General features: G+C 47.0%; 1 protein-coding gene across 12 annotated transcripts in view; it reads right to left on the reverse strand.

Annotated features, from left to right (window-relative positions):
* Positions 1-27,595, reverse strand: part of kiaa1109 (KIAA1109 ortholog) — a 123,119-nt gene that overhangs the window by 53,160 nt on the left and 42,364 nt on the right. For 8 of the 12 annotated variants that reach the window (XM_046308936.1, XM_046308933.1, XM_046308934.1 and 5 more), the window contains exons 28-48: positions 27,312-27,585; positions 25,126-25,263; positions 24,852-24,922; positions 22,819-22,989; positions 22,462-22,582; positions 18,800-18,943; positions 18,541-18,671; positions 18,244-18,446; positions 17,873-18,070; positions 17,532-17,743; positions 17,092-17,394; positions 10,756-10,908; positions 10,354-10,594; positions 10,008-10,162; positions 8,333-8,537; positions 7,911-8,078; positions 7,580-7,770; positions 7,327-7,502; positions 6,620-7,202; positions 1,350-1,548; positions 975-1,250 (exon numbers count right to left, since the gene is read on the reverse strand). In XM_046308936.1, the coding sequence (XP_046164892.1) occupies positions 975-1,250; positions 1,350-1,548; positions 6,620-7,202; positions 7,327-7,502; positions 7,580-7,770; positions 7,911-8,078; positions 8,333-8,537; positions 10,008-10,162; positions 10,354-10,594; positions 10,756-10,908; positions 17,092-17,394; positions 17,532-17,743; positions 17,873-18,070; positions 18,244-18,446; positions 18,541-18,671; positions 18,800-18,943; positions 22,462-22,582; positions 22,819-22,989; positions 24,852-24,922; positions 25,126-25,263; positions 27,312-27,585 (4,313 nt within the window). The remainder of the gene's footprint in view (positions 1-974; positions 1,251-1,349; positions 1,549-6,619; positions 7,203-7,326; positions 7,503-7,579; positions 7,771-7,910; positions 8,079-8,332; positions 8,538-10,007; positions 10,163-10,353; positions 10,595-10,755; positions 10,909-17,091; positions 17,395-17,531; positions 17,744-17,872; positions 18,071-18,243; positions 18,447-18,540; positions 18,672-18,799; positions 18,944-22,461; positions 22,583-22,818; positions 22,990-24,851; positions 24,923-25,125; positions 25,264-27,311; positions 27,586-27,595) is intronic. The other 4 variants (XM_046308931.1, XM_046308938.1, XM_046308927.1 and 1 more) reach the window with 3 other exon arrangements.

Below are 27,595 nucleotides of genomic sequence, written 5' to 3' on the forward strand. Positions count from 1 at the left end.
AGGATATGTGGTTTCCAGTTTACATAGAGTCCAATGTAGTCCTTTCAGGGCCGTCGAGGTGTCTGCTTGGGGGGGATATACACGGCTGTGATTATAATCGAAGAGAATTATCTTGGTAGATAATGCAGTTGGCATTTGATCGTAAGGAATTCTAGGTCAGGTGAACAACAGGACTTGAGTTCCTGTATGTTGTTATGATCACACCACGACTAGTTAATCATAAGGCATATACCACCGCCCTTCTTCACACATCGGCGTGATGTGTGAAGAAACCGGGTGGCTGTACGGACTGATAACGTATCCCGAGTGAGCCATGTTTCCATGAAACAAAGGATGTTACAATCTCTAATGTCTCTCTGGAAGGCAAAGCTTGCTCGAATTTCATCTACCTTGTTGTCAAGAGACTGGACATTGGCGAGTAGTATACTCGGGAGCGGTGGGCTGAGCCTGACCAGAAGACCGCGCCGTCTGTCCCTTCTGTGGCGCCGTTGTTTTGGGTCGCCTACTGGGATCCAATCCATTGTCTTGGGTGGTGGTCCAAACATCACAAACATTCCTGGTCGTAATGTTAGTAAGTTGGCGTTGCTCTTATATCCAAAAGTTCCTCCCAGCTGTATGTGATAAGACTTAAGATTTCCTGGGGTAATAGTGTAAGAAATAATATTTTAAAAAACGAAATACTGCATAGTTTCCTAAGAACGCGAAGCGAGGCGTCCATCTCTGTCGGCACCAAACACATGTTACATTACTGTAACTCAGTAATATAGCCTATATAACTTGCAAAATAATTTCAAAACAATTTGACATTTATGGATGTTTTCAGATAGGCTATCGTTTTCTCTTCACCCAACCCGCCCGCCACCCACCCTTCATCCACACAGTATTTAACAACCCTAAACACGCCGGCCCCACGGATATAACCTCAGGGACTGGAGGTTATGAGTCAACCCACGCATCACTACTAAGAGCCTCACCCTTCATCTTTTCCTTGAGTGTGAAGCTGCCGTGGATCTTCTTCAGCTCTGCCTCCATGGTCAGGCCCCCGATGTCGGCCTCCAGGTGGGTGCGGTTCACCATGCCAATGCCAAACACGATGAGGGTGACGTGCTGTGGCTCAGAACTCACCAGGCTGCGCCGTCTGCCCCCCGCACCTAGCCCAGATGAGGGCTTGTTAGTGGGGGTGGTGGGGTCCTCCTGCTCGTTCTCAAAGATCACCCTGCACAGGGGCTCCGAGGGACTGCGGCCACCGTCTGCACAGATCACACACAAAAAATACTTTTAATAATTGATATTTCTAAGTGCCTAGGGGGTAGGGGCTAGAGATGGGTGAGGGGGAGAGAGAGCCTTACCCGAAAGGCAGTTCTCAGGGGAGCTCTTCTCCAGGATACCCGTGGGGTCAGAGATGAGGGAGTAGAAGTTGAGCAGCTTGTACATGTTCTGCCAGCACTCTGCAGAGGGCTCGCTCTGCTCTGACACTGTGATGGAGTCAGAGTCATCCATTTGGATGGCTGTGTGGTCAGCTACGTCCCGAGAGCCCTTCCGCGACACCTTCATCAATTGATTCATTCAATTTACCAATAGAAACAGTGCATACATCATCTGATAGATCACTGACAAATATATACTGAACAAAAATATAAACGCAACATGTAAAGTGTTGGTGCCATGTTTAATGAGCTGACATTAAAAGATCCCAGAAATGTTCCATAAGCACAAAAAGCTTTTCTCTCAAACTTTGTGCACAAATTTGTTGACATCCCTGTTAGTGATCATTTCTCCATTGCCAAGATAATACATCCACCTGACAAGTGTACAGGTAGTATCACATTTTCATTTCATTTCATTACAGTACAACGGTTTGATTTGTTTGATCGTAGCTAGCTACATAGCTATCTACATAGCCGTCTTTGTATCAAAGATAATTATGTAGTCTAGAGCGATTTTCTAGTTTAGCTAGCCAGCTATTGTCGTTCTTTTAACGCAACGTAACGTAATCAACACTGCTACCTAGCCCCCGAATAGCAGCACTGTAGAAACTATTACACTCAACGGAACGACTTGATTAGTGTAGTGTCAACAACGCAGCCACTGCCAGCTAGCCTACAAAGTCAACAACGCAGCCACTGCCAGCTAGCCTACTTCAACAGTACTGTATCATTTGAATCATTTTAGTCAATAAGATTCTTGCTACGTAAGCTTAACTTTCTGAACATTCGAGACGTGTAGTCCACTTGTCATTCCAATCTCCTTTGCATTAGCGTAGCCTCTTCTGTAGCCTGTCAACTATGTGTCTGTCTATCCCTGTTCTCTCCTCTCTGCACAGACCATACAAACGCTCCACACCGCGTGGCCGCGGCCACCCTAATCTGGTGGTCCCAGCGCGCACGACCCACGTGGAGTTCCAGGTCTCCGGTAGCCTCTGGAACTGCCGATCTGCGGCCAACAAGGCAGAGTTCATCTCAGCCTATGCCTCCCTCCAGTCCCTCGACTTCTTGGCACTGACGGAAACATGGATCACCACAGACAACACTGCTACTCCTACTGCTCTCTCTAGTCCGCCCACGTGTTCTCGCACACCCCGAGAGCTTCTGGTCAGCGGGGTGGTGGCACCGGGATCATCATCTCTCCCAAGTGGTCATTCTCTCTTTCTCCCATTACCCATCTGTCTATCGCCTCCTTTGAATTCCATGCTGTCACAGTTACCAGCCCTTTCAAGCTTAACATCCTTATCATTTATCGCCCTCCAGGTTCCCTCGGAGAGTTCATCAATGAGCTTGATGCCTTGATAAGCTCCTTTCCTGTGGATGGCTCACCTCTCACAGTTCTGGGCGACTTTAACCTCCCCACGTCTACCTTTGACTCATTCCGCTCTGCCTCCTTCTTTCCACTCCTCTCCTCTTTTGACCTCACCCTCTCACCTTCCCCCCCTACTCACAAGGCAGGCAATACGCTCGACCTCATCTTTACTAGATGCTGTTCTTCCACTAACCTCATTGCAACTCCCCTCCAAGTCTCTGACCACTACCTTGTATCCTTTTCCCTCTCGCTCTCATCCAACACCTCCCACACTGCCCCTACTCGGATGGTATCGCTCCGTCCCAACCTTCGCTCTCTCTCCCCCGCTACTCTCTCCTCTTCCATCCTATCATCTCTTCCCTCTGCTCAAACCTTCTCCAACCTATCTCCTGATTCTGCCTCCTCAACCCTCCTCTCCTCCCTCTCTGCATCCTTTGACTCTCTATGTCCCCTATCCTCCAGGCCGGCTTGGCCCTCCCCTCCCGCTCCGTGGCTCGATGACTCATTGCGAGCTCACAGAACAGGGCTCCGGGCAGCCGAGCGGAAATGGAGGAAAACTCGCCTCCCTGCGGACCTGGCATCCTTTCACTCCCTCCGCTCTACATTTTCCTCCTCTGTCTCTGCTGCTAAAGCCACTTTCTACCACTCTAAATTCCAAGCATCTGCCTCTAACCCTAGGAAGCTCTTTGCCACCTTCTCCTCCCTCCTGAATCCCCCCCCCCTCCTCCCTCTCTGCAGATGACTTCGTCAACCATTTTGAAAAGAAGGTCGACGACATCCGATCCTCGTTTGCTAAGTCAAACGACACCGCTGGTTCTGCTCACACTGCCCTACCCTGTGCTCTGAACCTCTTTCTCCCCTCTCTCCCCAGATGAAATCTCGCGTCTTGTGACGGCCGGCCGCCCAACAACCTGCCCGCTCGACCCTATCCCCTCCTCTCTTCTCCAGACCATTTCCGGAGACCTTCTCCCTTACCTCACCTCGCTCATCAACTCATCCCTGACCGCTGGCTACGTCCCTTCCATCTTCAAGAGAGCGAGAGTTGCACCCCTTCTGAAAAAACCTACACTCGATCCCTCCGATGTCAACAACTACAGACCAGTATCCCTTCTTTCTTTTCTCTTCAAAACTCTTGAACGTGCCGTCCTTGGCCAGCTCTCCCGCTATCTCTCTCAGAATTACCTTCTTGATCCAAATCAGTCAGGTTTCAAGACTAGTCATTCAACTGAGACTGCTCTTCTCTGTATCACTGAGGCGCTCCGCACTGCTAAAGCTAACTCTCTCTCCTCTGCTCTCATCCTTCTAGACCTATCGGCTGCCTTCGATACTGTGAACCATCAGATCCTCCTCTCCACCCTCTCCGAGTTGGGCATCTCCGGCGCGGCCCACGCTTGGATTGCGTCCTACCTGACAGGTCGCTCCTACCAGGTGGCGTGGCGAGAATCTGTCTCCTCACCACGCGCTCTCACCACTGGTGTCCCCCAGGGCTCTGTTCTAGGCCCTCTCCTATTCTCGCTATACACCAAGTCACTTGGCTCTGTCATAACCTCACATGGTCTCTCCTATCATTGCTATGCAGACGACACACAATTAATCTTCTCCTTTCCCCATTCTGATGACCAGGTGGCGAATCGCATCTCTGCATGTCTGGCAGACATATCAGTGTGGATGACGGATCACCACCTCAAGCTGAACCTCGGCAAGACGGAGCTGCTCTTCCTCCCGGGAAGGACTGCCCGTTCCATGATCTCGCCATCACGGTTGACAACTCCATTGTGTCCTCCTCCCAGAGCGCTAAGAACCTTGGCGTGATCCTGGACAACACCCTGTCGTTCTCAACTAACATCAAGGCGGTGGCCCGTTCCTGTAGGTTCATGCTCTACAACATCCGCAGAGTACGACCCTGCCTCACACAGGAAGCGGCGCAGGTCCTAATCCAGGCACTTGTCATCTCCCGTCTGGATTACTGCAACTCGCTGTTGGCTGGGCTCCCTGCCTGTGCCATTAAACCCCTACAACTCATCCAGAACGCCGCAGCCCGTCTGGTGTTCAACCTTCCCAAGTTCTCTCACGTCACCCCGCTCCTCCGCTCTCTCCACTGGCTTCCAGTTGAAGCTCGCATCCGCTACAAGACCATGGTGCTTGCCTACGGAGCTGTGAGGGGAACGGCACCTCAGTACCTCCAGGCTCTGATCAGGCCCTACACCCAAACAAGGGCACTGCGTTCATCCACCTCTGGCCTGCTCGCCTCCCTACCACTGAGGAAGTACAGTTCCCGCTCAGCCCAGTCAAAACTGTTCGCTGCTCTGGCCCCCCAATGGTGGAACAAACTCCCTCACGACGCCAGGACAGCGGAGTCAATCACCACCTTCCGGAGACACCTGAAACCCCACCTCTTTAAGGAATACCTAGGATAGGATAAAGTAATCCTTCTCACCCCCCCCCTTAAAAGATTTAGATGCACTATTGTAAAGTGGCTGCTCCACTGGATGTCATAAGGTGAACGCACCAATTTGTAAGTCGCTCTGGATAAGAGCGTCTGCTAAATGACTTAAATGTAAAATGTAAATGTAAAGTGTGGCATATACAAGAAGCTGATTAAACAGTATGATCATTACACAGGTGTAGCTTGTGCTGGGGACAATAAAAGGTCACTATAACATGTGCAGTTTTGTCACACAATACAATGCCACAGACAACTCAAGTTTTGAGGGAGTATGCAATTGGCATGTTGACTACTGGAATGTCCAACAGAGCTGTTGCCAGAGAATTTCATGTTAATTTCTCTACCATAAGCCGCCCTCCAATGTCGTTTTAGAGAATTTGGCAGTACGTCCAACCCGGCCTCAACCGCAGTCTATGTGTAAGCACACCAGCCCAGGACCTCCACATCCAGCTTCTTCACCTGTGGGATTGTCTGAGACCAACCCCCCAGACAGCTGATGAAACTGTGGTTTTGTACAACCAAAGAATCTGCTTGTCGTCCTCATCAGGGACTTCACCTGACTGCAGTTTGGCGTCGTAACCAACTTCAGCGGGCAAATGCCACCTTCGATGTCCACTGGCACGCTGGAGAAGTGTGCTCTTCAGGGATGGATCAAGGTTTCAACTGTACCAGGTAGATGGCCGACAGCGTGTATGGCGTCGTTTGGGCGAACAGTTTGCTGATGTCAACGTTGTGAACAGAGTGCCCCATGGTGGCGATGGGGTTATGGTCTTGGCAGGCATAAGCTACGGACAATGAACACAATTGTATTTTATCGATGGCAATTTGAAAGCAGAGATACCATGATGAGATTCTGAGGCTCATTGTCGCGCCATTCATCCGCCATCACCTTATGTTTCAGCATGATAATGCATGGCCGCATGTCGCAAGGACACACCCAAAAAATGTAATACAAAATTAATACAAAAATTGAAGCTGAAAATGTCCCAGTTCTTCTAAAGCCTGCACACTCCCCAGACATGTCCCCCATTGAGTATGTTTGGGATGGTCTGGATCGATGTGTACGACAGTGTATTACAGTTCCCGGCAATATCCAGCAACTTCGCACAGCCATTGAAGAGGAGTAGGACAACATTTACCAGTCTCAGTCAACAGCCTGATCAACTCTATGCTCTGCATAAGGCAAATGGTGGTCACACTAGATACTGACTGGTTTCCTGATCCGTGAAATCAATAGATTAGGGCCTAATGAATTTATTTCAATTGACTGAATTCCTTATATGAACTGTAACTCAGTAATATCTTTGAAAATTGTTGCATGTTGCATTTATATTGTTGTTCAGTGTTCATACAACATTCCAAAATGAAGACACATACTGGTTGATGTACCTTGGAGGTCCGACGCTCCGAGCGACCCAGCGTGTTGCGTCCCCGGGGCTCCCGCCGACCCAGTGTGTCCAATCCTGAAGGGGGGGCGTTGGGTGGTTGACCCCCTCCTCCACCTCGCTTGCTTCTCTGAGCCGTGTTCCCGCCACCAGCCCCACTCCGTCCGCCTCCGTTGATGCTACCCCGTGAGCTGCGGCTGAAGTCAGAAGAGCGGAAGTGTCTGTAGGGCCTTGCCTTGAAGGTGGGCGTGGGGGAGGCGGAGCCGGCGGTGTAGCGACTCAGCTTGATGTCTGTCTGCGTGGCCTTGATGTCGTCCACCATGGTACTGAACTGGTGGATGAGGCGCACCAGGGCCATGTCCACACGCTGGCTGATGGCCTGGCAGGCGATGGTGAAGTCGCAGTGGAAGGTGTTATAGTGGCGCCGGTTGAGGTCGTGGAAGGCGAAAGGAACGGCCGTGGAGTTGGGGGGGCCAGTGCTGGTAGACTTCTCCATCAACACAGAGTTTAGACTGAAGGTCTCAATCAGCAGGGCCGGTTTGAACTCCAGCGGAGGGAGGTTAGGCATGCCCTGTCTGCAGGGAGAGATGGAGAGGGGTAGAGAGCAAGATTGCTTATGAGTGGTAAATAATGGGACAAATAATAACCAGGCATACAGTATCTTTATTTAGATAAAAGGTTAATAAAAGGTTCATTTACCTTTTGGAGCGTTTGTTCTTCCGCTCCTTGGACGTGTCTGAGTCCACAATGTCTGCTCTGAGACACTCCAAGGTGCCGGAGAAAGAGAGGTGCTCTCCAAAATACATCTTGTAGCTGAGAGGAGTGGTATCCTGAGCCTGGATCCCTGTGTGACTCAGCAGAGGCTTGAACACAACCTGTGTGAATTGAGGAAAGGGAGAGGGAATCATTAGATTTATCACAAACACAAACACCCGCACTCTCAACAAGTTACCTGTGCGTCAGCGAGCTGCACAGCGGCGGGACACAGATTGCCCTCCTCGATGTCGGCCATCATTATGTCATCCTGGCTGGTGCTGTGCTGAGAGTGCTGAGACTGTGTTCCATCAAGAGTGTTTTGGTCGCTGGACAGAACCGTGTTGAAGTCTGATGCTGATGGGATGGTGGGGAGGTTACAGGTGACGCCTGAGGAGCAATGGGTAACAGACACTTAGGGTGACCTTTTTTCACAGTCTTCTACCGTGAGCTTCGGGGATGGTTAGCGAGCTGCACAGCGGCTTGCTGATCAACATTCGCCCCTAAGATTCTAAAAACATTCCCTCTACCTGTCTGCAGGCTGTTGTGCTGGGAGCGGTTGATGGGGGACTCCTGGGGTACAGCGTTCCCTCCGCCCCGGTTGCCCACAGCGTTGGACATCCAGTTGTAGAAGCTGACAGAAGAGGGCTCTGACAGCAGAGGGTGTTCCGTCAATACATCTGGGCCCACACTGTTACCTAAAGGGGGGCACAAACATGTAATGTAATGTAATGTTGCAGTCCAATTCTCTACCAATTCTCTATCATTGTGGCTCGAAAAGGATTAGAACTAGTATAAAAATATGGTGGAAATTCCATATAAGCCATACTTTTCGACAATGTTCACACTTTGGGGACGAGGGTATGTAATGGGAAGGCAACCCAAGTCTGAACCAGGTTTGGGAAACCCTGGTCTATCCCATGGTAATGTTCTAAGGACAATGGCAGTCTACCTGTGCTCTTGGTGGTGGGATCGTTCCTCTGGGGTGTACCCTCCAGCAGGTTGTGCAGGCTGGGGAAGCTGCCAGTCAGGTAGCTCAACAGACTCTCCTTACGGGGACTGTCCTTGGCAGGCATGCCCACGCGACTCACATGGGCAGGAGAGTCAGCCGCCGTGTCCCCGCTTGTGTAGCTCAGGGACTGGTATGGGTGGGAGCCCTGAGGAAGACACACACCCATATCAATAGTGTGAAAACAAATGCTTTCATATTGTACTAATGGAAAGTGGTACTTCCCTGTCGCCCCTGTCCACCTATATATACTGAACAAAAATGTGACCCGATTCAGGAAACTAGGCGTATGTCGCAAGTCACGACTTCACAGGAGAGCCGTTTGAACGTACAAATATATTTTTATGAAAATGCATTTTTTGGCAGAAATACCTTCACGAACATGTGACCTTTCATGTGTCTTAACAACAAACGTGTATGCCATCTGTAAATATGAATAAAATTGTTAAAATTACAAGCCTTGTTGGTTAAGCCACAGAAAAAGATAGCAACCTTCCAACTAGCCATGATTGGCTGAGATAATGAGTGATACAGGAAAGATAGCTAGCTACATTTGACACGTTTTTAATTTGGACAAAAAGTGGCTTCATTTCAAGCTAAAGTGTACTGTTAGCTAGCTAGCTAACATAGCGTGGTGTATGTACAACACCCGTTGAATATGGTTGGTACGTATGCAAAAAAGTGTAATGAAATTGTTGCCAGCAGAGTTGGTTAGGCTGTTTTCATGTTATCCAGAGGTAAGCAAATCATAAGCCAGAGCGTCAAGTGTGCGCTCCAAGAGCGAAACGAGACGGGTGGGGATAAAGTTAAGAGTGTGTGAATGATGCTGAATGGGTGTAGACAAAAAATAGCTCTTCACTAGATACCAAAACATTCAAAGGCGATTTTTCTCAAAAGTGAGTTTATCAACTTTCAAAGCAGAATTACTTTCCCATTGTTCCTCAAATGCAGTGTATGATATACAATTTTGTAGCTATGAGTCTCTACTTTTATCCAATGTAAAAAAAAACACAATTTCAAATTTCGCTACATAAGACCGAATTCCAGGTGGTAAGTCACAAATATAAATGAGACACGTAAAGTGTTGGTCCCATGTTTCATGAGCTGAAAGAAAATATGCCAGAAATGTTCCATATGCACAAAAAGCCTATTTCTCTCTAATTTTGTGCACAAATTTGTTAATATCCCTGTTAGTGAGCATTTCTCCTTTACGTACAACCGGCCTCACAACCGCAGACCACGTGTAAACACGCCACCCTAGGACCTCCACATACGGTTTCGTCACCGCCGGGTTGTCTGAGACCAGCCACCCGGACAGCTGAAGAAACTGAGGAGTATTTCTGTATTTCCTCCTTTTTGTGGAGGAAAAACATTTTGATTGGCTGGGCCTGGCTCCTCAGTGGGTGGGCCTATTCCCTCCCAGGCCCACCCATGGCTGCGCCCTTGCCCAGTCATGTAAAATCCATATATAAATGCCTAATGAATTCATTTAAATTGACTGGTTTCCTTACATAAACTGTAACTCCGTAAAATCATTGAAATTGTTGTATGCTACGTTTATATTTTTATTCAGTAGACAATGCAGACAGACAGGTGGATACACAGTTAAGACACACACCTTTACCTTTATTTTGAGGGCAGATTCACTGTGTGTGTGGGACTTGGACAGTTTCCTCATGATCTCCACCCCGCTGACTGGTCCAGATTTGTCTCCTGTTGGCGGGGGGCGGCTGCATGCGCCCTCCAGCAGCATGGTGTGTTCACTCACTGTGGCTGGACAGTATTTACAACATGATATAACCCATTGGACCAACATACTGCATGCATTATTGTCATCCCCGTCATCAAATTAATTAACATGTGGGGGGGGACTTTTCAGTACACTTGTTTTGATAAAGTCTCTGTCGTATTCATTTACCAGAATATTCAGCAAAATTAAAAAAACTCAGAGAAGAGGTTCCTACCTGCGTCAAACTCGAACTCGGCCCCGTCGGCGCTGGTGTCACTCTGCAGCGCAGCTCCGTTGTCCAGGCCCTGGACCTGGTAGGTCTGCTGCAGGGGAGTCTCCTTGGGTTTGGGCAGCTGGTTGGGCCTCATCAGGCCGATGGCCTTGAAGCCTTGGGTCACCACAATAAACTTCATCCACTGACGGGCCAGAGCTACCAGACCCTTTTTCAGGGTCACCAGGGCAGGCAGCCCGTCATTCTAAAGAGGACAAGATGAGATGGGTTAAAAGGATAATTAGTAGTTAACTTAGGGTAGATCCATGAGAGCTACTTCCAGCCCAGCACTAACAAACCAGATTCAGGCAATCATAGCACAGACTGAAGTTCTCAAGCCTCTAAATTCAAACACACACGTCTCACCATAGTGGCCTCCTCTATCACTGAGTAGTCAGCCTGCTGTAGGTAGCGATGCAGGATGTTACACAGCAGACAGGAGGGGTTCTCATGGAGGTAGCGTGCTCGCTTGGTCACCCTGTTGTACTTGCTCCGAAAGGGGATGTGGATACTCTTTTTCTGTAGAGAACATAGGAAAGAAAAGGGAATGTGTCTCATACACTGTGCATTTGGAAAGTATTCAGACACCTTCGATTTTTCCACGTTTTGTTATGTTACAGCCTTATTCTAAATATTTTTTAATTTTTTAAAATCATCCTCATCAATGTACACACAATACCCCATAATGACAAAGCAAAAACAGGTTATTAGAATGTTAGCAAATGTATAAAAAAAATTCAACAGAAATCCCTTATTTACATAAGTAATCAGACCCTTTGCTATGAGACTTGAAATTAAGCTCAGGTGCATCCTGTTTCCATTGATCATCCTTGAGATGTTTCAACAACTTGATTGGAGTCCACCTGTGGTGAATTCGATTGGATATGATTTGGAAAGGCACACACCTGTCTATATAAAGGCCGCAAAGCTTGGTTTTTGCTCTGCATGTCAGAGCAAAAACCAAGCCACGAGGTTGAAGGAACGTCTTCTGTATAGAACTCAACAACCCGGTCGCATTCACAGGTAGTATCACATTTTCACTTCATTTCATTACAGTACAACGGTTTGATTTGTTTGATCGTAGCTAGCTACTTAGCTAGCTACATAGCCGTCTTTGTATCAAAGATAATTGTGTAGTCTAGAGCGATTTTCTAGGTTCGCTAGCCAGCTATTGTCGTTCTTTTAACGCAACGTAACGTAAACAACACTGCTAGCTAGCCAGCTAGCCCCCGAATAGCAACACTGCAGAAACTATTACACTCAACGGAACGACTTGATTAGTGTAGTGTCAACAACGCACCCACTGCCAGCTGGCCTACTTCAGCAGTACTGTATCATTTTAATCATTTTAGTCAATAAGATTCTTGCTACGTAGCTTAACTTTCTGAACATTCGAGACGTGTAGTCCACTTGTCATTCCAATCTCCTTTGCATTAGCGTAGCCTCTTCTGTAGCCTGTCAACTATGTGTCTGTTTATCCCTGTTCTCTCTCCTCTCTGCACAGACCATACAAACGCTCCTCACCGCGTGGCCGCGGCCACCCTACTCTGGTGGTCCCAGCGCACTACCCACGTGGAGTTCCAGGTCTCCGGTAGCCTCTGGAACTGCCAATCTGCGGTCAACAAGGCAGAGTTCATCTCAGCCTATGCCTCCCTCCAGTCCCTCGACTTCTTGGCACTGACGGAAACATGGATCACCACAGACAACACTGCTACTCCTACTGCTCTCTCTTCGTCCGCCCACGTGTTCTCGCACACCCCGAGAGCGTCTGGTCAGCGGGGTGGTGGCACCGGATCCTCATCTCTCCCAAGTGGTCATTCTCTCTTTCTCCCCTTACCCATCTGTCTATCGCCTCCTTTGAATTCCATGCTGTCACAGTTACTAGCCCTTTCAAGCTTAACATCCTTATCATTTATCGCCCTCCAGGTTCCCTCGGAGAGTTCATCAATGAGCTTGATGCCTTGATAAGCTCCTTTCCTGAGGACGGCTCACCTCTCACAGTTCTGGGCGACTTTAACCTCCCCACGTCTACCTTGGACTCTTTCTTCTCTGCCTCCTTCTTTCCACTCCTCTCCTCTTTTGACCTCACCCTCTCACCTTCCCCCCCTACTCACAAGGCAGGCAATACGCTCGACCTCATCTTTACTAGATGCTGTTCTTCCACTAACCTCATTGCAACTCCCCTCCAAGTCTCCGACCACTGCCTTGTATCCTTTTCCCTCTCGCTCTCATCCAACACCTCCCACACTGCCCCTACTCGGATGGTATCGCGCCGTCCCAACCCTCGCTCTCTCTCCCCCGCTACTCTCTCCTCTTCCATCCTATCATCTCTTCCCTCCGCTCAAACCTCCTCCCACCTATCTCCTGATTCTGCCTCCTCAACCCTCCTCTCCTCCCTCTCTGCATCCCTTGACTCTCTATGTCCCCTATCCTCCAGGCCGGCTCGGTCCTCCCCTCCCGCTCCGTGGCTCGATGACTCATTGCGAGCTCACAGAACAGGGCTCCGGGCAGCCGAGCGGAAATGGAGGAAAACTCGCCTCCCTGCGGACCTGGCATCCTTTCACTCCCTCCTCTCTACATTTTCCTCCTCTGTCTCTGCTGCTAAAGCCACTTTCTACCACGCTAAATTCCAAGCATCTGCCTCTAACCCTAGGAAGCTCTTTGCCACCTTCTCCTCCCTCCTGAATCCTCCTCCCCCTCCCCCTCCTCCCTCTCTGCAGATGACTTCGTCAACCATTTTGAAAAGAAGGTCGACGACATCCGATCCTCGTTTGCTAAGTCAAACGACACCGCTGGTTCTGCTCACACTGCCCTACCCTGTGCTCTGACCTCTTTCTCCCCTCTCTCTCCAGATGAAATCTCGCGTCTTGTGACGGCCGGCCACCCAACAACCTGCCCGCTTGACCCTATCCCCTCCTCTCTTCTCCAGACCATTTCCGGAGACCTTGTCCCTTACCTCACCTCGCTCATCAACTCATCCCTGACCGCTGGCTACGTCCCTTCCGTCTTCAAGAGAGCGAGAGTTGCACCCCTTCTGAAAAAACCTACACTCGATCCCTCCGATGTCAACAATTACAGACCAGTATCCCTTCTTTCTTTTCTCTCCAAAACTCTTGAACGTGCCGTCCTTGGCCAGCTCTCCCGCTATCTCTCTGAATGACCTTCTTGATCCAAATCAGTCAGGTTTCAAGACTAGTCATTCAACTGAGACTGCTCTCCTCTGTATCACGGAGGCGCTCCGCACTGCTAAAGCTAACTCTCTCTCCTCTGCTCTCATCCTTCTAGATCTATCGGCTGCCTTCGATACTGTGAACCATCAGATCCTCCTCTCCACCCTCTCCGAGTTGGGCATCTCCGGCGCGGCCCACGCTTGGATTGCGTCCTACCTGACAGGTCGCTCCTACCAGGTGGCGTGGCGAGAATCTGTCTCCTCACCACGCGCTCTCACCACTGGTGTCCCCCAGGGCTCTGTTCTTGGCCCTCTCCTATTCTCGCTATACACCAAGTCACTTGGCTCTGTCATAACCTCACATGGTCTCTCTTATCATTGCTATGCAGACGACACACAATTAATCTTCTCCTTTCCCCCTTCTGATGACCAGGTGGCGAATCGCATCTCTGCATGTCTGGCAGACATATCAGTGTGGATGACGGATCACCACCTCAAGCTGAACCTCGGCAAGACGGAGCTGCTCTTCCTCCCGGGGAAGGACTGCCCGTTCCATGATCTCGCCATCACGGTTGACAACTCCATTGTGTCCTCCTCCCAGAGCGCCAAGAACCTTGGCGTGATCCTGGACAACACCCTGTCGTTCTCAACCAACATCAAGGCGGTGGCCCGTTCCTGTAGGTTCATGCTCTACAACATCCGCAGAGTACGACCCTGCCTCACACAGGAAGCGGCGCAGGTCCTAATCCAGGCACTTACTGCAACTCGCTGTTGGCTGGGCTCCCTGCCTGTGCCATTAAACCCCTTCAACTCATCCAGAACGCCGCAGCCCGTCTGGTGTTCAACCTTCCCAAGTTCTCTCACGTCACCCCGCTCCTCCGTTCTCTCCACTGGCTTCCAGTTGAAGCTCGCATCCGCTACAAGACCATGGTGCTTGCCTACGGAGCTGTGAGGGGAACGGCACCTCAGTACCTCCAGGCTCTGATCAGGCCCTACACCCAAACAAGGGCACTGCGTTCATCCACCTCTGGCCTGCTCGCCTCCCTACCACTGAGGAAGTACAGCTCCCGCTCAGCCCAGTCAAAACTGTTCGCTGCCCTGGCCCCCCAATGGTGGAACAAACTCCCTCACGACGCCAGGACAGCGGAGTCAATCACCACCTTCCGGAGACACCTGAAACCCCACCTCTTTAAGGAATACCTAGGATAGGATAAGTAATCCCTCTCACCCCCCCTTAAGTTTTAGATGCACTATTGTTAAGTGACTGTCCCACTGGATGTCATAAGGTGAATGCACCAATTTGTAAGTCGCTCTGGATAAGAGCGTCTGCTAAATGACTTAAATGTAAATGTCTGTAGAGCTCTGACACAGGATTTTGTCGAGGCACAGATCTGGGAAGGGTACCAGAAAATGTCTGCAGCATTGAAGGTCCCCAAGAACACAGTGGTCTCCATCTTAAATGGAAGAAGTTTGGAACCACCAAGATTCGCCCGGCCAAACTGAGAAATCGGGCCTTGGTTAGGGAAGTGACCAAGAAACCAATGATCACTTTGACAGAGCTCCAGAGTTCCTCTGTGGAGTTGGGAGAACCTTCCAGAAGTACAACCATCTCTGCAGCACCACCAATGAGGCCTTTATGGTAGAGTGGCCAGACGGAAGCCACTCCTCAGTAAAAGGCACATGACAGCCCACTTGGAGTTTTCCTAAAGGATTCTCAGACCATGAGAAACAAGGTTCTCTGGTCTGATGAAACCAAGATTGAACTCTTTGGCCTGAATGCCAAGCGTCACATCTGCAGGAAACCTGGCATCATCCCTACGGTGAAGCATAGTGGTGGAAGCATTATACTGTGGGGATGTTTTCCAGCGGCAGGGACTGGGAGACTTGTCAGGATCAAGGGAAAGATGTACGGAGCAAAGTATAGAGAGATCCTTGATGAAAATCTGCTCCAGAGCGCTCAGACTGGGGTGAAGATTCACCTTTCAATAGGACAATGACCCTAAGCACACAGCCAAAATGCAGGAGTGGATTCGGGACAAGTCTCAATGTCCTTGAGTGGCCCAGCCAGAGCCCGGACTTGAACCCGATCGAACTTCTCCGGAGAAACCTGAAAATAGCTGTACAGCTTGAGAGAATATGCAGAGAAGAATGGGAGAAGCTCCCCAAATACATGTGTGACGAGCTTGTAACGTCATACCCAAGACGACTCGAGGCTGTAATCGCTTCCAAAGGTGCTTCAACAAAGTACTGAGTAAAGGATCTGAATACATACAGTGCCTTGCAACAGTATTCATCCCCATTTGGGGTTTTTCCTATTTTGTTGCATTACAACCTTAAATAGATTTTGATTTCATGTAAATAGACATATTCGAAATAGTGAAATGAGAAAAAAGCCATTGCTTTAAAGAAAAAAATACGCAAACACGTTTGGTGTTCGCCAAAAGGCATGTGGGAGACTCCCCAGAGATATGGAAGATGGTACTCTTGTCAGATGAGACTACAAAATTTAGATTTTTGGCCATCAAGGAAAACGCTATGTCGGGCACAAACCCAACACCTCTCATCACCTCGAGAACTGGGATTCTCATGCTGTGGGGATGTTTTTCATCGGCAGGGACTGGGAAACGGGTCAGAATTGAAGGAATGATGGATGGTGCTAAATACAGGGAAATTCTTGAGGGAAACCTATTTCAGTCTTCCAGAGATTTGAGACTGGTACGGAGGATCCAGTTGAGAATCTGTGGTATGACTTAAAGATAGCTGTACACCAGCAGAACCCATCCAGCTTGAAGGAGCTGGAGCAGTTTTGCCTTGAAGAATGGGCAAAAATCCCAGTGGATAAATGCGCCAAGCTTATAGAGACATACCCCAAGAGACTTGCAGCTGTAATTGCTGTAAAAGGTGGCTCTACAAAGTATTGACTTTGGGGGGGGAATAGTTATGCACGCTCGAGTATTTTTTATTCTTTTGGTCTTATTTCTTGTTTGTTTCAAAATAAAAAATATTTAGCATGTTGGCATGTTGTATAAATCAAGTGATACAAACCCCCCCAAAATCCATTTCAATTCCAGGTTGTAAGACAACAAAATTGGAAAAATGCCAAGGGGTTGAATACTTTCACAAGCCACTGTTTGTAAATGTGACAATTTTTTATTATACATTTCCAAACATTTCTAAAAACCTGTTTTTGCTTTGTCATAATTGGGTATTGTGTGTGTATATTGAGGAGGATTTTTTCCCCCCATCCATTTTAGAATAAGGCTGAAACGTAACAGAATGTTGAAAAAGTCAAGTGGTCTGAATACTTTCCGAATGCACTGTAGACTCAGAATCACCTTTATTTGCCAAATACATTTACATATACCCTGAATTGACCTGGTAAAATGGTGCTGACAGCAATAGACAAAATATACAGACAGAATATAGACAGACAAATGTACACAATCTACATACAGTATATACACAATACGTGAAAATATAGGACTAATTAATGGATAAAATGCATTGGAGCCCTCAACCTGTGCAGTACTGACCTCCAAGGCTTCAGTCATGATGCAGCCCATGACAGCACACACTCTCAAGGTGCCCTCCATGTCCAGCTTACGCAGAGAAGACTTGAGCTGGTCGATGGGGACCAACCAGGCTCCGATCGCTGGTGTTGCTGTGCTCAGGAGATTCAGCTGCCTGGAGATGGCCTGGGATGGGGAGCGTACGTTGGTTGGGGCAGCGAAGCTGAACCAGATCTCCTTGATGGTGAGCTTCATGCTGCTGGAGTCAGGGGGCGGGGGCATGAGGGGGAGGTCCTTCTTCAGGTCGTCAGACTCCACCCCTTCATCCTGCAAGAGCAATCGACACCACACAGAGGCCAATGAGAGGGGAGCAAGAGAGAGAAGCAAGTGTATATTTTGTCTGAACGCTTTCCGTTACTGAAATGAGGTTGGATCAAGTACAACAGTTGAAAGTGATGAGTTACCTGATCGTCAGAGTCTGAGTTTCCGTTGGCATCAGAGTTGGGGCTTGTGGCGTCGTTAGGCAGGTTGTCATCAGATACATCAGTGCTGTAGCCGCTGCCCGTCTGAGAGCCTGATGAGCCATTGGATTTGGACATGCCAGTGTTCACGCCAGTACCCGACTGACCCATCATGCCAAACGCACTGTACAGCACTGCACCCGACTGACGTCCACCTGCACATATCCACACACAATCAGGCAAAAGTGTTACAGGGTTGGGGTTAATAACATCAATTCAAAGTTAATCTAAATTCCAATATGTATATACAGTGCATATGCATATCTTTCGTAATGACAAATTACCTTTGACGGTGAGGTTCTCAATTCCGCACTCAAACATGATCCAGCCCCACTTCTCCAGGGAGGCAGCGGTGCGGACCAGGTCTGCAGCCGCGTAGTTCTCCGTCTCGTCCACAAGGGCAAACTCATCTATTTCCTCCAGACTGAACAGTACTTTGGACTTCTCAAAAGGAATGGCCGTGATGGCACATGTCCCTATGTCTTAACCACAGGACAGGAAAAATGAGTAAATTTGAAAGTTTTGCTTCACAACTGGCTAACACTTAATATTATATTAGTCTCTAACTCCAGTCATGGACAGCCTGCTGGGTGTGAAGGCTGGTGTTTCAAAAAACACATTGTAGAGCATTCAATAAAAAAGAGCATATTCCCACCTTTGGAATCCAGGCCTCGTAGCTGGCAGTGGATGCGGTGGATGTTAAGCTTGGCAGCAATCTCCTTGCCCTTCTCAATGCCGGCGTTGGAGCGCAGTGAGCCTGAAGACTGTGGCTGCATCTTGGTGGCCGAGGCATACTTCTCCAAGTTTACGGAGGGACGGCCGTGCTCTGCAGTATTGGGTGTCTCCTCCACTATGCCCCTGAAGACAGACAGGAGGGTACGCACACGGTGTAACTGTGTGTGTGTGTGTGTGTCTTAAGGAGACAGGTGCAGTCTAGTGGAAATGAGGTTACCTGTTCATGCGAAACTGTGTGGCGATCCTGTCGAAGCAGAGAGCAACTAGAGAGACATGTGTGATGTGGTTCTTACTGGAGCTGAAGGGAGAACACTCTTCTATAGAGGCCTGGAGCAGACACAGGTTCACCTGCACAGCCAGAGAGAAAGATTTTTTGGGGCATTAGAGATGCAACTCTAGGAATCAGCATTGAACTACAGTCAAATTCGTTTAAATTCTGTTTAAGTCCAATACAATTTTCCTGGCCAAATTCCTACCTTAGGGATTGACACGTTAGCTTGCAGGCCTTTGATCTTCACGTTGTCTGGTTTGACCTTCAGGTCCGTTTGGCCATGTGGCATGTTGAGGGAGCCTGTGGTACCCTCCGTCTTGGACAGCTTGTGCTCCTGCTTGGCTGAGCTCTATAATGGGGGAAACATTTCAAAACAGGACAATCTTAGGGTAAATCTAAAATTGCACTCTATTCCCTTTACGGGTCTTTCTATAAACTACGGTACCCGTGAGGAATTCCTACGCTGGACAACTTGTAACTGCTGTTGATAAGTTACTGATAATAAATCAGCCATTTTTTTTCATGTCACTAATTTAAGGTAAGATGGGTTCATAGCTATATTCAATAAAATTCACGAGTTGATATAAAATATTGACCCTTTATCATGTTTGGTGACTTGATGGATTTGTCCAAAATCATATGACATAAAACATGACTTTTCTAACCTCGCATTTATGGCAGCGTAAGTTGTCATTATATCCTATATTAAGCATTATTCAGTTAAATTAGACATTTAACTTGAACACTGTAAGAATCTTCGATATAGCGGTCGTACAGTTTTTTGTATAGAGATCTCAGAAATGCAGTGTAACTACGTAAAATCCCGTAACATTTCATGTCTCCTTATGTTACGGGGTGAAACCCCAAATCCAAAATAATAAATGCAATTGCAAAACCGAACGCTTCTAACCGAAATGGTCACCTTACCTTGATACTTAAAACCTAAATCAATACTGTCATTATAGGGGTTCTTCAATAATTATGTATAATACTTGTTGGATGCGCATTTGGTGTCCAGCTGATTCGTCACGCCATGATATATTCATATATCTGATCCAGGAAGGAATTTTCAGAAGGACAGTTAAGTGACAAACATCTGTTGTGATAGCGCATGTGACGCAACAACAGCCCAGGTGCTGGAAAAAAGGTGCTTGCAAAAAATGTCCAGAATATTTTGGTGTCTGGTTTGTTATGCTAGTGAAGAAAGTTGTGCCTGGATCCACATTGGATCTAATATCCCTACTGAATTGATATTGATCATCTGTTGCCTGCTTGATTTACAGCAGGGTCTCGTTAGATCTAACAGAGAAAGTATCAAGGTAATGTGTTCATGTTTTCTGTGCCTCGGATTAGACACAGTCTACTGTGTGCAATTGCATAGGATAGACTATTGCGCAACACCCAACACTATTCCTATTAACTATTCTAGATATAATGACAACAAGTGACATAGTCTAGTGGGCTTCTTCACAACATGATCTGGTAATGAAATAACATGACAAATACATTTTGTTTTCCATGTTACACCTGCAATTATAAACAATACAAGGGGCTTGAAGTAGTCTATTTGAACTTGAATTTGGAGCTCAGAAATTCAAGTATTGGAATAGGCCTAATATCAGTAATTTCCTCACTTTAGTCCCCGAAAAGTCCTTATAATTATTGTAGCCAATTTTTAAGTTCTCCTGCTCCCTTACATGCTGACCACACCGCTCGCACGTGTAAACAAGCATCTGCTTTGCCTCTTCCATCTCCTTATTGGTTTTAGGAGCATTGAAACTGAGGTCCACACTCCAGTCCAGTTGGTGGTGGTAATGCACCTTTAAGTTGGTTGCCAACTGCCATAAAGCTAGCTAAATTGCCATAAATGTTTAATGCTTTTCAACATCTAGTGTGGGTGGACAAAATCAAAATGTTACAATTATCCGTGATTTCATTATTAATCAGTGTTGCTCTACTCTGTTGCAGTAAAACCACGTGTTGTGCCAAAACCACGTGCGGTTTTTATGAGGATGAAAACATCTAATGCTGGCTTCAACTGGGCTTTCCATACAAATCCCATTAAAAAAGGAACTTTGCTTTTGGTTCCTTTCTCATTATAAATACAGCAATGGTGAGATTCAAATGGTGAGATTAATGCTACGGCTATTCATGACTTTATTATGTGTGCCTACACAAGCCATGCACGCATCCAATCTATTTAGTCAGGCAATGTCCACATTATTCTAAATCAAATCACATTTTAGGTGTAATAATAATTAGAATATCAATGTATTGGCAAGGCCTAACAAATACACTATTCTTAGTGTTAATGGCCCACTTTTTTGGAAACTTTTTGCATGCTTTGTGTCAACTCCAATGCTTCCTTGAAAATAAAAGCCGCACAATCTAGGAGCTCAGATGCAAAAATGTAATTACCAATTGACTCCAATGCGTTCCACAGTTGTGTCAAGTTGTCTGGATGTCCTTTCGGTGGTGGACCATTCTTGATACACACGGGAAACTGTTGAGCGTGGAAAACCCCAGCAGCGCTGCAGTTCTTGACACAAATCAGTGTGCCTGGCCATAGCCTCGGGATGTAGTTTGTGTGTGGGGGTGCTATAAATCTTTTTGACAGCCCAGGCCCAGTGCTCTACTTTTTAAAATGTTTATTATGATTTTTAAGCGGGTGCTGCAGCCTCTTCAGCACCCCTACTTTCCACAGCTATGCGCCTGGCTAGGGCTGTTGCGGTCATGACATTTTGCCAGCTGGTGGTGATTGTCATTGAAATAACTGCCGGTCTCGTGGAAATTGACCGTCAATTAACATTAACATCTCCGGCTTCTACTCATAGTCTACAACCCACTGATGCAGACGTTTGGAACATCTACATTTTAAAAAGTCTAAAATAGATTTACATTTACATTTACATTTAAGTCATTTAGCAGACGCTCTTATCCAGAGCGACTTACAAATTGGTGCATTCACCTTATGACATCCAGTGGAACAGCCACTTTACAATAGTGCATCTACATATTTTAAGGGGGGGGAGGGGGGGGTGAGAAGGATTACTTTATCCTATCCTAGGTATTCCTTAAAGAGGTGGGGTTTCAGGTGTCTCCGGAAGGTGGTGATTGACTCCGCTGTGTAGTATATGCAATGTAGTCTACACCATCACAGTAAATGCAAGATTTATTTTAGGCAGGTCTAATGAAACATTTTGATATGAAGAAAATGCATTTCATAAGAACAGAATAGCATATCTGAGTCATCCTTATGTTAGGCCCTGCCTGCCGGTGTGGCGGTAATACGGTCACCATAACAGCACTATGCATGGCATCTACAACCATACCTGGTTCAAATGGCACTTAAATATTTTGTTTTGCCAATTCACCATCTGAATGGCACACATACACAATCCATGTCTCAATTGTCAAAAATCCTTCTTTAACCTGTTTCCTCCCCGTCATCTACACCGATTGAAGTGGATTTGACAAGTGACATCAATAAGGAATCGAAATGTAGCTTTCACCTGGATTCACCTGGTCACAGTCTGTTATGGATAGAGCGGTGTCCTTAATGTTTTGTACACTCAGTGTAAATTGTAATTATTGAGGACCTTGAAAATGTAAATTAAGTACTTGGAAAAGCCCCTGAATGTCCTTGGCCAATGTTGTTGTTTAGGTGGAGTTATGGGTCCATTTGTATATATTCATTTTTATTCCTCTAAGTACACATGTGGAACTGCATGAAAATCATTTTGATTTTTGTTTCAAACCATTAAGAAATGTTGATCCCAATGTCACACATTGGCCACATTATTTATAGAAAGACCCTTATAGTACTCTACTTTTAGCCAGATTTACTCCTTGGTGAGATTTACTTACGGATTCAGTCACAGTGGACTTGCTGATCTGATAGGCTTCGTTTAGGACCATCCCATGCAGGTCATCCAGAATGGCTGCAGGGTGACGTATACTGACGTAGTGGACCATTGACTCAATGTATCTGTAATAACACCTCATACATTGTCAATGACATTAGCAATATATATTCCTGTAATATGACTATGAGACTTGTTGGGCACAGCTGCTGTGGGGAGACACTGATTGCAGATGGAAAGGCAATATGTTTAGAATTTTCTATGATGAGCTGGTCTATAAGATTACCTATAACAGTATTTTTACACAAGCCTTTGGTGGCTATAGCATACAAGAACTTAATATAAACCCAGTTGATGTTACCTGTCCAGAGCTTCAGCCACTAGAGGGGTGAGCACCACATTGATTGCCCCTTTCACTTCCACGATGGCGGTGGTTCTGGTCTGGGAGAGGGGCTGCTCCAAGGTCCAGTCCTCAGTGGTGGTGTCGTCTGTGTTCTCCATCGCCTTCTTATCCAGAGGAGTGTACGGTTGGCTATAGTCACATAGAGAGAGATGCAGTTACAGATCTGTGTGTGAGAAACACACAGAGCAGACCATAGAGGTTAAAACCAAATTCTAGCCGGTGCTTATTCCACAAGTTACCACAGGCTAAATCTATGACAATAAAATGCCTATATACTCTGCTCCATCTGACTGTGCAATCCACTGTCTCATCAGCCCAGCCAGGCATTCATTTATAAACAATTTATAAACTACACCGCTCAAAAGAATAAAGGGAACACTTAAACAACACAATGTAACTCCAAGTCAATCACACTTCTGTGAAATCAAACTGTCCACTTAGGAAGCAACACTGATTTACAATAAATTTCACATGCTGTTGTGCAAATGGAATAGAGAACATGTGGAAATTATAGGCAATTAGCAAGACACCCCCAATAAGGAGTGGTTCTGCAGGTGACCACAGACCACTTCTCAGTTCCTATGCTTCTTGGCCGATGTTTTGGTCACTTTTGAATGCTGGCGGTGCTTTCACTCTAGTGGTAGCATGAGATGGAGTCTACAACCCACACAAGTGGCTCAGGTAGTGCAGCTCATCCAGGATGGCACATCAATGCAAGCTGTGGCAAGAAGGTTTGCTGTGTCTGTCAGCGTAGTGTCCAGAGCATGGAGGCGCTACCAGGAGACAGGCCAGTACATCAGGAGACGTGGAGGAGGCCGTAGGAGGGCAACAACCCAGCAGCAGGACCGCTACCTCCGCCTTTGTGCAAGGAGGAGCAGGAGGAGCACTGCCAGAGCCCTGCAAAATGACCTCCAGCAGGCCACAAATGTGCATGTGTCTGCTCAAACGGTTAGAAACAGACCCCATGAGGGTGGTATGAGGGCCTGAAGTCCACAGGTGGGGGTTGTGCTTACAGCCCAACACCATGCAGGACGTTTGACATTTGCCAGAGAACACCAAGATTGGCAAATTCGCCACTGGCGCCCTGTGCTCTTCACAGATGAAAGCAGGTTCACACTGAGCACATGTGACAGAGTCTGGAGACGCCGTGGAGAACGTTCTGCTGCCTGCAACATCCTCCAGCATGACCGGTTTGGCGGTGGGTCAGTCATGGTGTGGGGTAGCATTTCTTTGGGGGGCCGCACAGCCCTCCATGTGCTCGCCAGAGGTAGCCTGACTGCCATTAGGTACCGAGATGAGATCCTCAGACCCCTTGTGAGACCATATGCTGGTGCGGTTGGCCCTGGGTTACTCCTAATGCAAGACAATGCTAGACCTCATGTGGCTGGAGTGTGTCAGCAGTTCCTGCAAGAGGAAGGCATTGATGCTATGGACTGGCCCGCCCGTTCCCCAGACCTGAATCCAATTGAGCACATCTGGGACATCATGTCTCGCTCCATCCACCAACGCCACGTTGCACCACAGACTGTCCAGGAGTTGGCGGATGCTTTAGTCCAGGTCTGGGAGGAGATCCCTCAGGAGACCATCCGCCACCTCATCAGGAGCATGCCCAGGCGGTGTAGGGAGGTCATACAGGCACGTGGAGGCCACACACACTACTGAGCCTCATTTTGACTTGTTTTAAGGACATTACATCAAAGTTGGATCAGCCTGTAGTGTGGTTTTCCACTTTAATTTTGAGTGTGACTCCAAATTCAGACCTCCATGGGTTGATAAATTTGATTTCCATTGATAATTTGTGTGTGATTTTGTTAAATAAATAAAAAAAATTCATTCTTTCAGATCTAGGATGTGTTATTTTAGTTTTCCCTTTATTTTTTTGAGCAGTGTATAACCATCACATTTACATACGTATTCAGACCCTTTACTCAGAACTTTCTTGAAGCACCTTTGACATACAAACAAAGCCTAGCAAAATAAATTTGAAATACTTGTTTGTTTCTCCCATCAACGAAAGACCTCTGTCTAGTAGAGAGCTGGCAGAGAGGCCTTGTTTAACCACCTACAACATAAGAGAAATGGTTAAGACCTCAGGGTACTCCACGGATGAACACACACACACACACACACACACACACACACACACACACACACACACACACACACACACACACACACACACACACACACACACACACACACACACACACACACACACACACACACACACACACACACACAGTCTATATAGAATGTGTTTCTTACCTTAAAGCTGGGAACAGAGAGCTGGTCGAAGGAGGCAGAGCTCTCCTCACTGGTGGGCGTGTCCAGGTCCAGGGGGCGGTGTAGTGAGGACTTGGAGGTCCTCTTATTGGTGGGCTGCTTCTGAGACCAGTTAGACACCTGGGGTGTATTCAGAAGACGGTCAGAAGGTTTAAGATGTAACGAAGAGAGCTGTCATGATTCCCTATTCTCCCTGATAAACAACAATGTAGGTGTAGGCCTGCAAAACTACTGGTAATTTACAAAAGTTACCCACATTTCTGGTAACTTTGCCATAGCTTACATGTTAATTTACCAATCTTTGGTAATTCGGTATTACTTTTTAAAAATGTATTCATATAAAGTATACATTTTTATATACAGTTGAAGTCGGAAGTTTAACATACACCTTAGCCAAATAACACTCAGTTTTTCACAATTCCTGACTTAAAATTCCCTGTTTTATGTCAGTTGGGATCATCGCTTTATTTTAAGAATGTTTTTTAAGAATGTGAAATGTCACAATAATAGGAGAATGATTTATTTCAGCTTTTATTTCTTTCATCACATTCCCAGTGGGTCAGAAGTTTACATACACTCAATTAGTACTTGGTAGCAAGTGTCGGGTAGCCTTCCACAAGCTTCCCACAATAAGTTGGGTGAATTTTGTCCCATTCCTCCCGCCAGAGCTGGTGTAACTGAGTCAGGTTTGTAGGCCTCCTTGCTCGCACATGCTTTTTCAGTTCTGCCCACACATTTTCTATAGGATTGAGGTCAGGGCTTTGTGATGGCCACTCCAATACCTTGACTTTGTTGTCCTTAAGCCATTTTGCCACAACTTTGGAAGTATGCTTGGGGTCATTGTCCATTTGGAAGACCCATTTGCAACCAAGCGTTTAACTTCCTGACTCATGTCTTCAGATGTTGCTTCAATATAATCTACAAAATTTTTCCTTTCTCATGAAGCCATCTATTTTGTGAAGTGCACCAGTCCCTCTCGTAGCAAAGCACCCCCACAACATGATGCTGCCACCCCTATCCTTCACGGTTGGGATGGTGTTCTTCGGCTTGCAAGCCTCCCCCTTTTTCCTCCAAACATAACAATGGTCATTATGGCCAAACAGTTATTTTTTGTTTCACCAGACCAGAGGACATTTCTCCAAAAAGTACAATCTTTGTCCCCATGTGCAGTTGCAATCCGTAGTCTGGCTTTTTAATGGAGGTTTTGGAGCAGTGGCTTTTTCCTTGCTGAGCGGCCTTTCAGGTTATGTCAATATAGGACTGATTTTACTGTGCATATAGATAGTTTTGTACCTGTTTCCTCCAGCATCTTCACAAGGTCCTTTGCTGTTGTTCTGGGATTGATTTGCACTTTTCACACTAAAGTGCGTTCATCTCTAGGAGATAGAACGTGTCTCCTTCCTGAGCGGTATGACGGCTGCGTGGTCCCATGGTGTTTATAATTATGTACTATTGTTTGTACAGATGAACGTGGTACCTTCAGGCATTTGGAAATTGCTCCCAATGTTGAGACAGATTTGTGGAGGTCTACAATTTTTTTCTGAGGTCTTGGCCGATTTCTTTTGAATTTCCCATGATGTCAAGCAAAGAGGCACCGAGTTTGAAGGTAGGCCTTGAAATACATCCACAGGTACACCTCCACTTGACTCAAATGATGTCGATCAGCCTATCAGAAGCTTCTAAAGCCATGATATCATTTTCTGGAATTTTCCAAGCTGTTTAAAGGCACAGTCAACTTAGTGTATGTAAACTTCAGACCCACTGGAATTGTGATACAGTGTATTATAAGTGAAATAATCTGTCTGTAAACAATTGTTGGAAAAATTACTTAGGACATCTACTTGGTGCATGACACAACTGGCTTGCCAAAACTATAGTTTGTTAACAATACATTTGTGGAGTGGTTGAAAAACAAGTTTTAATGACTCCAACCTAAGTGTTGGTAAACTTCCGACTTCAACTTTATGTGTCCATATTGTCCATGAGTTTCTAGTGGATAGGCCATATGGTTCAATTCAACTTCACTAAGTTGATATGAAAGTTGACAGTAATATACCTTCCCTTTGCAACCCTATACAGGGGTGTCAAATGTATGTACAATACGTCTTACTTTTCTTATCTAATAATAATAATAATTTCAGGGATAAAGTAATGTGTCTCAGCCTTACCTGGTAGTGTGCCAGGTAACTCTGGTAGCAGGCCATGACGTGGGGCTGTCGTGTCACCAGGCCTGGCTCGGGGGTCTTCTCCAGCTCCACCGAGCCCTCCTCCTCCAACCCCAGCGCCGAAACAAAGGAGGCCTGCGATTGGTGGCTTGGGATGGGGTGGGCTGGCAGCGGGGGCAGCATGGGGGGCATGGGTAGAGGCCTGGGCTCTGTGATGAGATCCCCGTTCAACACATAGGTGAGGGGGCCCTCCACGCTGTGGTAGATGGAGCTGCGGCTGGAAGCAC

This window comes from Oncorhynchus gorbuscha, linkage group LG17 (genome assembly GCF_021184085.1).
Source record: "Oncorhynchus gorbuscha isolate QuinsamMale2020 ecotype Even-year linkage group LG17, OgorEven_v1.0, whole genome shotgun sequence".
NCBI lineage: Eukaryota > Metazoa > Chordata > Actinopteri > Salmoniformes > Salmonidae > Oncorhynchus > Oncorhynchus gorbuscha.